General features: G+C 30.8%; 1 protein-coding gene across 1 annotated transcript; it reads right to left on the reverse strand.

Moving 5' to 3' along the window:
• Positions 1–5,333: 5,333 nt before the first annotated feature.
• On the reverse strand, positions 5,334–15,757 carry LOC105341047 (scavenger receptor class F member 1-like). The gene is made up of 8 exons (XM_011447339.4): positions 15,582–15,757; positions 15,433–15,482; positions 7,564–7,621; positions 7,401–7,453; positions 7,160–7,315; positions 5,966–6,074; positions 5,725–5,765; positions 5,334–5,587 (listed from the first exon to the last, which is right to left on the reverse strand). Exons 1-8 carry the CDS (start codon positions 15,674–15,676, stop codon positions 5,559–5,561), a joined length of 591 nt encoding a protein of 196 aa, XP_011445641.3. The 5' UTR covers positions 15,677–15,757; the 3' UTR covers positions 5,334–5,558.
• Positions 15,758–16,354: the final 597 nt, after the last annotated feature.

The raw sequence follows: 16,354 nt of genomic DNA on the forward strand, positions 1-16,354 counted from the left end.
GTTTGGTAACAATAGCTATTTTAGAGGGGTAAAAACACGGCGGTGGGATAACTAAGCATACAGTATTACTTTCATTTATTATAAGCATTTTTCGTGGTATTATAATAATATAAACTCCATATTTTTGTAAATCATCAAATGTCTTTTGAACAAACGCCATATCAGTTGCTATTGCTTAGAATATTTTTAATTACCGCAAAGTGTTCGTTCAAACAAGCATAACATATATAGCATAGTATCCACTGCGTCAGACATATCTTCCATCATATCAAATTATTCGGGACTTTAGTTTTCTCAACATGTTTATTCGTGCTGACATATTTCACCAAAAAAGCCTAAATGGCTATCACTTAAACAAAGTTTTTTTTAAACAGCAAATTGAATATTAAGAAAAAAAATTCATCATGTAGTAACCTCTTCTTTACATAAAGCTACATTTTACACAAACATTTTAAGCTATCCGATTAAAACAGATAGTTATATTTTTTAGTTTAACATTCCTTAAAAGACGCTGTGTCAAACAATTCAAATGTTTTTATCATGAATTTTCTGCGCTACAGATTATTGACTTTAATTAATTTTACCTTTTAAATATAAGCGTAAATGAATTATAAAAAACAACTATCAAAGCATTAAATGAAAAGTTTTAGATAAATGATGTGGCATTAATGTTCCCAATTTACATTTAAAATTAATTGCCGTTCAAGTCATCCATTGCACCCCCTTGAGAATTTATACTTCCTAGATTTCAATTGATATTCGACCGGGCTAAAAGGTACATTCATTATGCATTTGGAAATGTTTATCATTTTAAGGACAAAATTTGAACTATCATGTCACCAAATAGAAACATAAGGAGGTTACACTTTATTTCGATTAAAAATGACATTTTGTGACAGTCTTATCATTGTACATCTGTTGTGCATCACCACTGCTTTTAATTACAGGCATACACAAATGAACACAAGTACTATTTTAGGACATTTTAAATAGATAAAAGGTACCATTGTTGAGTGGTACTTTTACATCTCATTACGGAAAACTTAAAATGTGTATGCTTTTCTACTTTATCAATAAATAGTAAAATAACAGTGATCTTAAAAATAAATATACATCAAAACGTATGACAGTTTGTAGAATGATATATAGAAATTAACTTTTTAATGAGCTACCAGCATAACGATGATTGGGAAAGCGTTATTGTGTCCTTCATTATATATTGAGAAACACAATCAAACCACTTAAAGTCTAAAATCACCATATTTCACCTTTTGTTCAATTCAACAAAAAAGCTAGGCTAGAGGAGAGGAAACTTAGTTTTCTGACTCTTATCTGGGTGAACTACAAAATCGTTTTAAATCCTGGTTCAAAAAATCTACTGACCTGTACGGTTTAAGCACCCAGTAATTTTATCAAATGAGCCACGTGAACATTTCATTTCTGCAAATGAAAGAATCTTCTATAGAATTGTTGAGGACAGTTTTCTGGGCAGTCTATTCCAAGTTTTCCAACCTTCCTAGGAGGGCATACTTGTTAAGGTGACATTAAGTTCACGATACAAAAACTTAAAAGTATTACCTCGATACAAGTTCTACTATTTCAGAGTTGATATAAGTATTTCTGTATACTTTTGCAAGAGTTGCCAGCAACATTTTTACAGCATGCCAAAGGACCCCTTTCTTGGATACATTAAAGTAAATTACAATATTTGACGAGTTTTGAAATGGATAATGTTCTGTGAAAATACAATTCACCAACCCATAGGAAACACTAGATCAGATTCCTGAATCTTATTCGCTGGAGTAATTTCACATTATAGAAAGAAGAAGAGCTCTTAACTGCGAATGCATAGTTTCAACCAAACAATAAAACCCAGTCGGCTTTGGTCATTGGTACGCATGTTCATCAAAATTTAAACTGGAAACAGGATGATAAATGATTTAAGTACATTTCCCGTGTACAAATGAATGCACATAACACAATGCATCATCAGTTCCTTTTGCTGATTTTAGTCTGAGTAATACTTTAATACGGTTTCCATTCACAACATTTGTAAGTTAATCACGTCCTTATTAGCGTAACTTTTCATTTCATACAGCGAATTTAAATTTAACCGGTTTTAAATACGGTAAATATACTGAATCCCACTGATTGTATATAGTGTAATGATCTGGTGGCTGTTAAATAAATATCAGGCGGCTTTCAGATAAATATTTGGCGAACACAAGTAATTTTCTAGCGGATACTGGATTATCATCTGGTGGCCGCCACATAATTTATGAGACGGCGGGCACATAATTTTAGGTAGCCGCCATAAAGTATCATGTCACAGCAAAATGAATATCTAGCGGTATCCAAATGGTATCAATAACAAAATACAGAAAGATTCCGAATTTTCCCCTGTTTTCGTTTTGTCTTTGTAAAAATATATTTTCCGTTCGTAAGCAACCTGATATATGCAATATATTAACGGAAAGCGATTTTATATGTAGTTAAATTCTCACAATTATGCTGTAGATTTTCTGACGAGAGCTGCATGTAGTTCAACAGGAACGAGTTGTTCCTTTGTATAGTGCATTCAAAATATCCTTTCTCTCTAAAATTACATATACTGTGATAATTTAATTTTCAATCCTAATAATTGTAATTTTCTTTATAATTTACAAACGGAAAGAAAATCTCAAAATAATCCTTATTTTTCATTGCAATTTAGACATGAATCAATTTCTAAAAATGTAAATGAAATTACTTAATTTCTGTTATATAGTTAATGTTGAATTATATTCTATCACTATCATTGCATATAATCTCAGTGTGACCTTAGTCATAGTCTACAGATAAAATATACACGAAAATCGTATGTTGATCATTTAGTGAGCATGGATATTTTTTTTTTAAATCAGTACTTCTTGGCATCCTGTTAACAAACATCTTAGCTTTTGCTTACGATAAACAAAACGGTTTCATTTAGATTTGTGACTTAAAGACCTCAAGTTTTAGTATACATATACTGGTTATATTCGGAAGGTATGGGGAAGGAAGATTAATTTTCATATCATTAGTATGACGTAATCCAAGGTGTTCCTAAGTACATGATAAAAGTGAATCTGTAAGCTTATATAATAATCGATACCGTCTGTGTCATGTTACTTGTATTAGAGGTTGAAAAGGTACTGGGGTCCATAGTGGAACACAAAGTACATATACACAAACTTTTAAGAAAATATTTGACATCAATCGGACAAGCTAAGTTTATTATGAAGATGATCAAAGTGTAATTTTTTAAAAAAAATGTGCAATTTATTACCCTTGGGTTAATGAATCTGGTTTGTGTTTATTTGAAGAGTGGCTCAATTGCTTTTATAGTAAGTATGCGTTATTAGTGTGAAAACTTTCTCTTATTATCTATACATCGTGCACGCAAACTGAGTACAAAGTTAGAAGGTTGGGCGTAAAGAAAAATAATGAACCCTACAAAATAAAGACTATCTGTCAATATTTGGCGACAAAAGACATTTTGCCTGAAGAAAAGGCGTCATTTCAATCAAAATCAGTGATGAAAAATGAACACGTAAAATAAAACCCATGATCCTCGGGCTAGGAATTTTTTTGCAATCGTAGCTTAAATGGTAAACAATATTGGAGAACATAAAATAACCCTAAAATATTTGCAAAAATACCTATATTGTTGTTACTCGTATCGATAAACGATCTGGTCATAATTTGCAATCCTCCAATCATTACATGCAGTCAACTTCAAAAATATCTCCTTCTTATTTCTTGATCTGTTATCACCCAAATGAGCATTGTTTTGTTTTTGTTTTTTTTTTTTAGCAAAAATGGTCTTTGTCATTTAAATATTTTTCGAAATGCCATTTTATAAGTCCTTAAGAAAAACTTTTACTCTACAAAAGTGTCCAATAAGACCTTTGGATCTCATAATTTATATTATAGTCTGCAAAAATGTTAAGTACGAGTTTTCGTGAATGTTGCAAAATAATATCCGAGGTCGAGAAATGTTGTTTTAAAATATAAAAGCCGAAGCGTCTGCCGAGGCTTTTATATTTCAAATAACATTTCGAGACCGAGGAAGTTATCATGCAACATTTACGATAACAAGCACATTATTTTTATTCTACTAACAGCCCAGTATTTCAACAGATCGTTTCTAATAGAGAGACCATCTAGTTCATTTTGACGGCTGTTCTGTGTAACCCCAACGGTTTTGTTAGTAATGTTTACATGTGTATTGTTCAAAAGAATCGCATGCAGATGACAGAATTTTTCTTTGGATTTTTAATACTCTTCACTTATTTATAAAATATCTTTGAATCATATTCCTACTATTATAAGGGCAATTTAAGACGATTATTACTACTATACGTTATATACTTTATGCAATTCAGTGAAAATGTGCTGGGGAGGTCCCAGGAACAGCCGCATTGATCTCTTAATAATAAACATTTGAGGCAATACACATAGTTTTGACTGAAAATAAAACGTAAAATTGACATGGTTTTAAAACAGTTTACGGTTTGAAGTTGTACTTTTATGATCAGTTCGAGACACATAGGTATTTCTGATCTGATAATTTACTGATGACGTTCGTGGTACTGTAAAGGTATAACATTTGGCTGTGTATTCTATTTAGCGCTTTTGTGTCATTTTGACCATTACAATTATTAAATATATACAATATATTACGTGACAGCAAAGTCAGTGACAATATAATAATATTGCATTCGAAAATGAGGACATGAATTATTCACACTGTATAAATTGTTACATTATTTATTATATAATTACGTTAACAATATATCTGTACTTTCGAAAAAAAAGCCTTACTTAATTTTTTTTATATTCCTCTTTTAAAGCAATACGAGCTGCAAGAATGTTATATACTACTAAAATGACAAAAATATCTTTTTTTTAAAATTCTATTAGTCCTTTTCTGTGAAAAGGCCATTAAGAGGCTTTAATTGAAGCAAAATTGAATACTTGTCGTCCCGTACAAAGAATTAACCTGCTAAATATTCCTAAGAAGAGAATTTTTTCTGACAAAAAATAATGATGTTTCAAATCTTTTTTATCATTAAAGGTTAAGTTACATGCATACTTATCATACTTAGTCTAGCAGGTTTTTTGCAGCAAAAAAAAATACAGCTCATATTGCTTTAAATAGTATTGTGTTGGCATTTTTTTTTAATTTTGTTGATAAGACACCAATCTATATTAAAATCATGCAGTTTCATAAAATCTTAAAAAACGCAGTTTTTCTTTTATTTTTTTGTTCGTTTTAATCTATATTGTTAGAATTTAAAACTAGTTTTGAGACACACATATCAATACCTTTGTTAGAAGTTTTGATAAATGATACAATTCATTTATTGAATTGATACGAGTATTTTGACAGTTTTCTGACTGTTAATTTTGTCATAAGAAAACAGGTATTTCGTTTAGCTAGCACAGTGACTGCTTTTATGGCATTTGGTAACGATATCCTTAAAACAAACGGCATTGAAATTCCTTCATAATTGCGTAGAACGATATCGTGTTTTCTATAAAAGGGTTCCATCGGTATGATTGCCTGAAAAATAGTTACAAGCCGTAATTCATTTTCAACATTTTTGTGTTAACAATGTAGTTTTAAAAAAAAACATTTGAAGTTAAAAATTTCTATAATTTTTGTGAGGTTTACAAAAAAAACCCGATGTTTTTATTTACCGTGTTGGATCACATAAGTAGTCCTTGTAGTTTGGTCGAATCTGTTATGAAGATGCTATATTTTAGATACGTTTACATAATATTCTAATGACTACTTTTGATATAATATCAAGTCAAAATGCAAAAACTGATTGACATAAATAAAATTTTAGAATTTCAAACTTGAATTCTTATTACTGTTTTTTTAATATAAGATCAATTCAATATACAAAAACTGATTAACATAAACATATATAGATACCTGCAAATACAACCAACTGTGAGGCATACAATGAAACAAATTGCAAAACAACCCAATGACATAGTCAAAATTGTCGGCAAATGTAACCTCGTTGAACTGCTTTTCTGTTCTAAAAGATAATAGATAAGCTGTTATATTAATTAGAGATTTATAACAATATATAGCCGGGAAAAAATCATTGCCAAAAATTCTGACATTTTTGATATTAAAGAGTTAAAAGTTAAAGGGCGCATTATCTTTAAGAAGAAACGACATTTGACGAATGAAATAAAAATATAAAATATTTTTCTTCTTAGGTTGCTTTGATTATGAAATGAACGCAAATGCCATCGTATTTAACATTTTATAACATCAACAAATGAAAAAGCCTTGTTGGAATAAAATAGAAAATGAAGGAATAAACAAGGGTATATATTTATTAAACTAAGCAATGCATTAAGTTATGAAAAGATAATAAAAATCAAAAGTTACAATACAACGAAATTGATTAGTTTAGGGCACGAGTACATGTATTTATGATTAAATATCAGAATTGTTCTTATTTTTCAATTCATTAAAATATGGTGCATGTATTTTTTGAGTGATTCAGAAATTATTTCACAAAGAGTGATTTATTGATTGTTAACAATATTGGAAACATTTATGGTGATTTTATTTTTAAACAAATATATATGAATTTAAAAACACTAGAGTTTGACATGATTTAAATTCCCTTTTTAGCGGTTTGATTTCATGGCATTTTGAAAATAATAATTGATTTCATAAATTTTTCAAGCTTTTAAACATTACTTATAATAGCATGTATAACAATACTAATTTATTATACTTACATGTTAAATACTGAGAGCTGCTTGGTTTAGACGCAGTTGATAATCCGTTCTATTACCCTCAGCGTTAGCAACACACTTAACAACGGGTAACACAACGAATTGTTACATGCGCGTAAACTATGCGCGTACGGTCCGCCAAAGAATTCACGTCATTCATGTATAAAATTAGTAAAGATTTCTTTAAAATTAAGACATTCAGTATAATAAAATAAAAAAAGGGCCCGTTTAGGAGGGTAAAAGTTGAAATTGACACCCCTCGAAAACCTTTGTCGACCTTCGCTTGGCGTCGGTAGACAAACGTTGTCTCGGGGTGTCAATTTCAACTCTTACCATCCTAAACGGGCACTATTTATATAATACATACCCATCGTTTTATTGTTTATATACTCTTGAGTAATATCTAGACATCCTTTGACTTTATCACATGGATCACACGCACACTCCTCTCTACAGAGTCTTCCATAAAACCCAGGAGCACAATCTTCTGCACAGTGTACCCCTCGGGACCCGGGCCAACACTCTGTACAAAAATTGAATATTAAAACAACATTTTGCTTAAATCAGAAAATTCAGATATTTATATTAATTAAATTTGATTTTAATACCTTCACAAGAAGTTCCGACAATTCGATAATTTGGACAGCACTCTAAAGGTTCTCTAAAAATTCATCAAAATAAGTATGTTTTGTTCCAATTAACTAAAACACAACAACATTTATTCTTAAAATCAAGGAGGTACGTGAAAATCAATCGACAGATACATATTACCTATTTGACAAATTCGAACATATTCCTGGATTCTGTGATGCCTCAACACTCTTCATCGCTAACAAAAGAAAAATTACAAACAATGTTAACATGGCTACACATGTAAATGTTTGAAATTGCATTAGTAGTCTATGTTATTAAGTTTATAAAACTCGTGGGAAAGGAACTTGATCTAGAAGGAAATAACAGACGTTCTTTTTTCACACGCATTGAATATTTTCAAGTGTAAAAGAATTTGATATACAAACATTGATTTTATATTCGCACTTTCTAAAGTAATTAGGGTGGCGGTGTATATTTTTGATTAGATTAGATTTGCTGACTGACGTTTCTCATACTAATTGTTAGACCATAATTAATCACATAATTGTCTACGGACTTTTTCGATCTTTTTCCCGATTACGACAAAGAGCACACGGCGGGTGTGACCGGTCAGCAGAGGATGCTCACTAATCATAGGTACCTGATCCTACCTCCAGTGGAGGTCCGTGCTGGCTCAAGATTTGTATTTTGACCGTCACGAACAAACCAAATCATCAACGTTTCGTTTTGTCCTTATTATGAAATTTCCCAAATTTAGACATTTACCTCGATCATGACATGCCCAATGGTGACAAGGGGCACGCAGAGGGTGTGACCTGTCCTTCTAGGCACCTGATCCTACTTCTATCTATCTGGAGGTCCATGTAGCTGTGCTGTGAATTTGTATTTTATTTTATGGATTTTTGAAATGGTTCACGTTTTGTTATTTTCATTTTTTCATATAGAAATATGAAAATATGAAATTTAGATATTAAAAAAATATATTTTTGTTGTTGTCGTATTCTTTTCGTCCGACTATCCGTCCGTCTGTCTGTCCGTCCGTCCCGTTTTCTTTTCTCACACGGCTCTTACATTTTACTCCCTAAACTTATCTTCTCTTAGAAGCTAATTCGCAAAAACGATTTGGAAACTTTGTTTTGATCATAGGGGTCAATTAGTGACAACAAATGAATTTTTACATGAAAAAAACCCAAGTTTTTATAGATAATTTTACAAAGTATCCAAATAATATCCGAGGGGATAATTAAATTCTAAAAATGCACTGTTTAAAAAAAATGGTTCTCATAATGTTAAATGTTTTATGCAGTAGTCAAATCATCTGCTGGAGTATGATTGGAGGTGCCCTGTTGATGTTTGGGAAGGTTTTAATTTTTTTTCAGTTAAGGGGTAAAAAGACAGCAAACAAATGACTCTCAAGAAGATAGTTACTCAATAATAACCTTAATATCACCAAAAATCCTAGAAATTATAAAATCTACCATAAAAGCAAGGTCATCTGGTCATTGGGATAGGAGTTACACACATGGGTCCAATTCCACATATAAATAGGATATAATACTTGATTTTTTCCAGCTATGGAAAGCAGGGTGTCTCAAAGGAGTCATAACGTATTTATCAATTGATGTGCATTACACATGGATCAAGAATATATATGGTTTAGAGATAGGGGTCTTGCATGTATATGAGATGACATTGATAACTTCAAACAAATGCATGTAGTTTTAGTATCTTTTCATTGCTTGTCTGTACATACCATTTATATTACCGTTTATATAACCGTTTTAGAAATGATCAGAATCCACCACTTAGTAAAAAATGAGACAAACTTTCATATGCAGTAACCGACACTGAAAATAAAACAATGCTTACATATTCGCCCAATATCTATCTATCTATCTATCTATCTATCTATCTATCTATCTATCTATCTATCTATCTATCTATCTATCTATCTATCTATCTATCTATCTATCTATCTATCTATCTATCTATCTATCTATCTATCTATCTATCTATCTATCAATCTATCTATCCATCTATCCATCTATCTATCTATAAGCTGATCATGAAAATTCTTTTCTCATTGATGATTAAAAAATTCATGGGAAAATAGAAAAATGCTCTTGTACCTATTTCACTAACAATTTTGAAAAATTTTGTTAAATGTGTTAAGTGACAATAACAATATTATCAATGTGAAGGTCAAATAAAGGAAAATAGTACCTTTTACTGCTGTCATCAATGCAGCCTTCTTTAACATACGGGGTATGCAAAATCCTTCTTCCAAAATTATATTACACAGATATTGCAACTTGCTTTTCCGTATTTATATCACATGTAAGAATTTTTAAACTTTAAAATTTCTGATAACTGCTTTAAAAAAAATTTTGAGTTGAAGAGGCAAACAATTTACACCGGCAGCCAAATTTGATCACTGTGTTAAATCTTACCCATGACACTGAGGGTGAATTAATGTTAATACAGAGTTAACACATTGTTTAACCCTAACACACTTTTGAAAAATACTTATCAATTTCGTTAACTTTTACACAATTAACACAGTGTTAGAGTTACATGCTACCGCCTTTCAAATAACCGGGCCCAAATGTTGAAAGTTTGCTTTAAGTCATCATTTTCCAACATCATATAGTAATTTACTTTTTGACTCTTAAAGGGGCATGGTCACGATTATGGTCCAATTTTTTTCCCCCGATTTTAATATTTACAATGCTTCAGAAAGGCCTTTTTAATAGGCAACTGAAATTTGAGTGTCGTTCGTTGAGTTATAAGCGAGTTACAGAGCTTGAAATTCTTTGCTATGTAAACAAAGCGTTTGTTTACATTTTGAACGTTGAAGTAAAAATTTCAGTTTGAAACCTAAAACGAATGTGTTCAACTTTAGGAACTGTTTATTTATGCTTAAAATGAATAAAAAGATAGACAAATAAGCAAATTTTATTTGATCATTAGAAATGCACTTATAAAGCATTGTAGATAATAAAAACATTAAAATAGAATTTGACCAAAATTGTGACCATGCCCCTTTAAAATGTTGTAAGGATGGTGAGTGGTCGTTCTTTAAAGTTGAACATCTGTGTACATATATTGCATCAATTATAATATACACATCGTTACATTGATAAAATTTGGAAATAAGAAACTTATTAAAACTTATATTTTTCGTTGTTTTTTCCACGTTATTCAATAGATAACAATGAATCTTTCCTTTATGATGAACTCTTTTTAATACCATCTACCAAAACAAAATCACAAAACCCTAAACAAATCTAAGTTTTTGAGATATATCATGATTTAATAGACGAATGTCCACAAAATGTGAAAATTACAAGTAGATTTGAAAATGGGAATATTTCAATAATTCATAGTGCAGAACGATGCTTTTATTAAATGTAAAAATTGGACCTGTTATACTAATGCACATTTATTAGTCACGTTTTTCACCAATTTGATCTTTGAGAAATTTATACATTACAAGTCAGTCAAGGTAACGTTTTCTTCCCTTATTCATTAACCTTACGCACATACATGTATTTATCTTCCACAATTTCCATAAAAAGCATTAGAGGACATACTTGAAAAACACTTGATGTTCTCATAAGCAGTGAATAATTATTGTTATGCATGTAATATATGTCATTTAATAGAAAAATTCCTGATTATGATATCAATATCAATTCACAATAAGGAAGTAATGCGTGAAGTTGTTCGGAAATTATTGAGAAAACATGAATATTTCCCTTTCTAAGTAACTAATTAGGGTGAAAATTGGAATAAACATTGAAGTAACCCAAACAAATAATTAAACAGAGTAAATTAAAAAAAAAATAGTGTTTTGTTTACAACGTTAGATAAAGAAATCGGTGGACAGGGTACCCGGCGCAGGCAGACATAAACTAAGATAAATTAAAATTTTCAGTTTAATTTGAAACATCTTCTTTTTAAGTGTCCGGTAACTTATAGTTTATGATAAAAGAGATCAAATCATACAATGTATACGTTTAATTTGCTATTTATTGTGATTCACTTTTGGTCAAATTTAACTAGTGTTCCAGTTGAAATACGAATATGGTAAATATATATTTACCAAGCAATAGAAATACGACAACGACGGTATATTGATTTTTGCGTCAAGTCGACGCTGCGAATACAATTAGTGGAAATCTCGAAAAAAGACCTTACAAGGCCACCCTATTGCTTAAACAAAAATTATACGATGACAAGGACTTTAGTTTATCATTCTTTTTTCACTGATTATTTAACTGGGATTAAGACAAATGGACTAAAATCAAATACTTTTTACACACTTACTGATGTCAGCAGTTCTAAAATATGTACACAAAATAACGGTAGGTGACATTTCACGATAATTTGACATTCAATTAGAAATAATTCGATTTATTTTTCACAAAAATCAAGAATGGAGAGAATATGCAAATGTTGCCATCTTACAATGTATACAAACGATGAGAACTGACGATTGAATTTTAAATTCCGTTTGTTTGTAAGGTGTTTTTTAAACATAGTACCAATGAAAAGCGTTAAAATGACGTTTCGATAGTTTTCCGATTGATCCGGGTCCCTGGACGAAGGCTTGTTGGTCAATATACCAGTAATAGTCTAGTTATGCCATCTACAAGAACCTTTTCACACTGATAAATTCTAACCATTTGAACGTTTTGATGAAATTTCAGAGGTTTATCTTTTCCCCAAGGAAATAAGAGTAAATGACTCAATAATTTCCGAACAGCCCTCGTATAAAAACAATTCTGTTGGTATAGTAAGGCTTTATCTTAAGTTAGTTTTTTTTTATCTCTAGTCTTTCCCTTTTTGAATTCACCCAGTGCCCGGAATAAAACTTTGTGATACTTTTTTTTTTTTTTTTTACTAAAAATGGATTGCATTTTTGTTGCTCATGGTTCTCTGTTTTAACAATGTTTTCAACTGAATATGCCGGGTGCGTCTTTTTACCCCAATGTACCCCAATTAACCCCAATGATACCCCAATGAACTTTGAAAGACCCCAATGATATTATTTATGTTCATAATTGATACACTTAATGAATTTTAATTATGTACCAACAATTTACACACATGAATGAAATTTCAACTACGCAGCGTTTTTTCAACGATTGATTTCCCATTGAACCTATTGATATTCCAACAAAATTTCTTTGATACCCTCAATGAACCACAATGAACTTGAAATGAGCTCTGTGCAATGATTCATTCACCAATGAATTTTAATTTTCCAAATGATACAGAAATAAATCTCATTGATACAAGAATATACCTGTACTTAATGAACATTTTAATCCCAACCAGACCCTGATAAACATTATCTTACTAATGATACTGTATTTTAGCTGTAATGATACCTTAGTAAGCCCCAGTGATACTTTGATGAACCCCGATAATATTTACCCCCCCCCCCCTAACAAGTTTTTTGGGGGAGGAGAGGGAGGGGGGTTATAGGAAACATCTTGTCAGTCTGTCTGTGCTGAATTCGTGTCTGGTTAATACAGACTCTGAAACGTACTGCTACACCATACGCTCGCTGCACGCTCGCTACACGTTCGCTAAACGGTTCACACGAAACGCTGAAAGGTTTACACGAGACGATTCTCGCACGAAACGATTTGCTCGCTTTTCACACGCTTTGGACACGCTTTTTTTGATCGATTTTTGTTTCCTTCGGATCCTCTCGAATTTTTCCTTTGACTCTGCTAGTTAGAATTAATTTTAACAAAGCACGAAAAAATAACGTTTACGATGCAATACATCTATTTTGTAATGAAACCATTTGTTTTGGAATATATAAAATAGAGAATGGCTGCTAATTATTCTCCACATTTTGAAAAAAATAATTCTTATAAAGTGATAACTAGAAAATTTTTACTATCTTATTTGGCCAAATCGGTAGGGTTTTAGTCCGCATCCGTCTGTAAACAAAAATGCATGAGCCAAATAATTTTTTGAAGCAGGAATATTATTGCATTTTCAAATCAAGCAAAATTTGAAAGATGACATTTACATGTACCTTAGTATACAGAGGGTTCGTAAACAGAATAAGACACAGATTACAATACAAGATGCCAAGACTCTCAAAGTCAGCCATCATGCAGATTTTGTTGGACTTTCATCTTCCTCCGTACTGTCTTATTTTCTTATAAACACCGGTTAGTTCTTTTTTCTTTTTTTAAAACTAACACTTCGATTATTCTAAATAATCTAGATCAAATTAGATCTTACTTCCCTGTATTTGTTATGTCACAACTATTTATCGTATATCATAGGATTTAATCTCATTAATTCTAAGAAATTTATTCGATAAATTATGTATAAAAAAAACCCAAAACCACACACGTATCAAAAAGATGAATTTCAGCTCTCTCTTATCAAGGCGTATGAAATGAGACATTTAAAAATCACCCTTTTCATTTTACTTAACTGACAAATAACATTTTGTCAGAAAACATGCGTTTATTTAGTTCAGTGCTTGTTTATAATTTCACATTGTAAAGAAAAAGAAATCACAATTTGTGCTTTTTATGCATCTTCCACCACTAACCTTGACATATTATTAACAGATTCATATTACCTGATATAACTTGTAAATTCCTTTTCATACCGTTTCATTTGAAGAGTGCGCCGATGAAAACGTTATAAAAATCGTTTTATATATGTGGTGCCCTACTGCCATGGAAGTTAATTTACATTGTGACGCGATCTTTTGATCAACCGTGTTCTGTAAATTTCTTAATGTCTTGCACCCCAGGCAATGCTATCTATGGCTGTCCAATAAATTTCTACTTACTGTAAGATTGATTGACTTATACGACAGCTGCACATAATTGCAGATAATACAAACACCCAGAAATGCTTCAATTTTGCAGATTATTTTTTTCTACGTGCATTATCATTATGAAGAAATTGAACGATCAGATATATTTATGAACAACAAATCATAAATTACAATCAAGTATCTTATATTCAGTATAAACATCTGTATCCTATAGAAACGCACCGTTGTTTTCATATGAATGTCTGGCAACTTCAAATTTGCTTATACCAATTTCATGTCGCAATGCTATTTAGGATTTAATACAAAATGTTGTCAGTTTTATTATGTGTAATTGCGCTGTTTAATATCTGACAGAATGGAAGTTTGTGGCGTAATTAAATTATCAAACAATTATTCATCACTGAGTGGCTTTTTAATCGGATAAGGAAGAAGGTAAAGTTTCTGTCGGCATTCGTCCTATAATTCAAAATTTGTTTAAATCTCGTAAAAATACACTTTCTTGAAATATGTGTATAAATTTCCAATTTATACATTTTTATTCTAAAAGAAAATAAGGCCTTTACATTATGCTTTTTTTCGTCATAAAAGAAAAGAATGATGAAAAATGGGACATTTGTCTTCCAGTTTTTTTAAAGAGAAAAATGTGTCCGCAGTCTAATAAAATTAATATATTTGATGTGATATCACATGATATGCGATTGATGCAGACAACATTTTAAATTCAAGACACTCTTTTAGAATCGGCGTCTTCTGCTCAGTTTTATCAAAATACGCAACAATGAACTATTTATTCGCAAAACTACCCTTCGGAAAATCTCATCATATATATCGTCAAGATATTTAATTTGAAGGTATTCTTATGTCAATAAATGTTAGTTTTTAATTTGTTTAAGATGCATAAAATATACTATAAAACACGGCAAAATATAACTGAAACTTCACCTAGCTATTCATGTTTGCATTTCTGTAATCGCATTGTATAAGTACACATGTACTTGCCCATTACATTTAGGCATCCTGTGACTTTGTCACATGGTTCACAGCCACATTTCTCTAAACATAATTTGCCGTAATAATTAGGAGGACAGTGGTCTTTACATTCAAACCCATGAGTTCCCGGCCAACATTCTTGACAAAAAAAAAACGAAGCAAAACAATTTATATTGTGATTTTTACATTATGAATTAGAAATAGCTGATACATTTATTACAAAAACAAATTACCTTCACAAGAGTTCCCAACGACTCGATAGTTTGGACAGCATTCCAAGGGGCTTATAATGAAATTTTGACGTTAAAAAAGTTGCCTTTTTTGAGGTATGTAAGTTAAACGATGTTTAATCTTTAAAATAAGCACCACAATATTAACCTACCTGTTTGACACGTTTACACATACCCCATTCATCCCCGTTGATGTATGAATGATAAACACAGCTGTGATGATTAAAAATATGTGTAACTCATACATGTTTCATGCCTGTAAACATACTTATTTATGCAGAATGTTTTAGTTTATTTATATTAATATGAAGACGGAACTATTTTTTAACTGTTTGCAAAGTGGACTATTTGCAATTAAATTATAAATACTTGAATCATACAACCATGAACCTCGTTAGCATAAGTTTAAAGTTATGCATCAGCGATAATTGTTAAAAAATCATTTTTAATGTAAAAAGTGATTAAAAAAAATAGGTTTGTTATCACTGAATGCTATTTTCAAAAACCCAAATTCCATGAATTTATAGTTTCGTTTGAGAATGACAAACCATTCAGAATTATTAACATAATGGTGTTTATTCCTTTACAATATTGCAACCGTCAAGCGATAATCGCATGTGGTTATCATTATGACGTCACGAAAACGTTCATACAGAATTGAACGTTTTCGCTATTCTATAGGTTAATATAGGAAAATATATTTACAAATGTAAATATTTTCAAAACAACATGACCACATGTGATGATTAAAACCCTTTTATTAATTTAGATATAAACAAAATATGTTTTTGACTTTCCTTCCTATCTTTCATGCAAAAAGTAAGCAAAGGTAAGTTTTAAAAGGAATGATTTTTTATAAAATAGAGTTATATTAAAGAACAGTCCTTGAATTTATAGAATGTACTTTGAGGTAGTTGAAGAAAAA

This window comes from Magallana gigas, chromosome 8 (genome assembly GCF_963853765.1).
Source record: "Magallana gigas chromosome 8, xbMagGiga1.1, whole genome shotgun sequence".
NCBI classification, from domain to species: Eukaryota; Metazoa; Mollusca; class Bivalvia; order Ostreida; family Ostreidae; genus Magallana; species Magallana gigas.

Excerpts from the sequence above, each read along its gene's own strand:
- LOC105341047 (XM_011447339.4), bottom strand. The coding sequence starts at position 15,676 with ATGTATGAGTTACACATATTTTTAATCATCACAGCTGTGTTTATCATT. Across the intron at positions 5,766-5,965 it reads ACAGTTGGTTGTATTTGCAG|ATTCGACCAAACTACAAGGA; the intron begins GTATCTATATAT and ends TCTTCATAACAG. Across the intron at positions 5,588-5,724 it reads TACTTATGTGATCCAACACG|GCAATCATACCGATGGAACC; the intron begins GTAAATAAAAAC and ends ACTATTTTTCAG.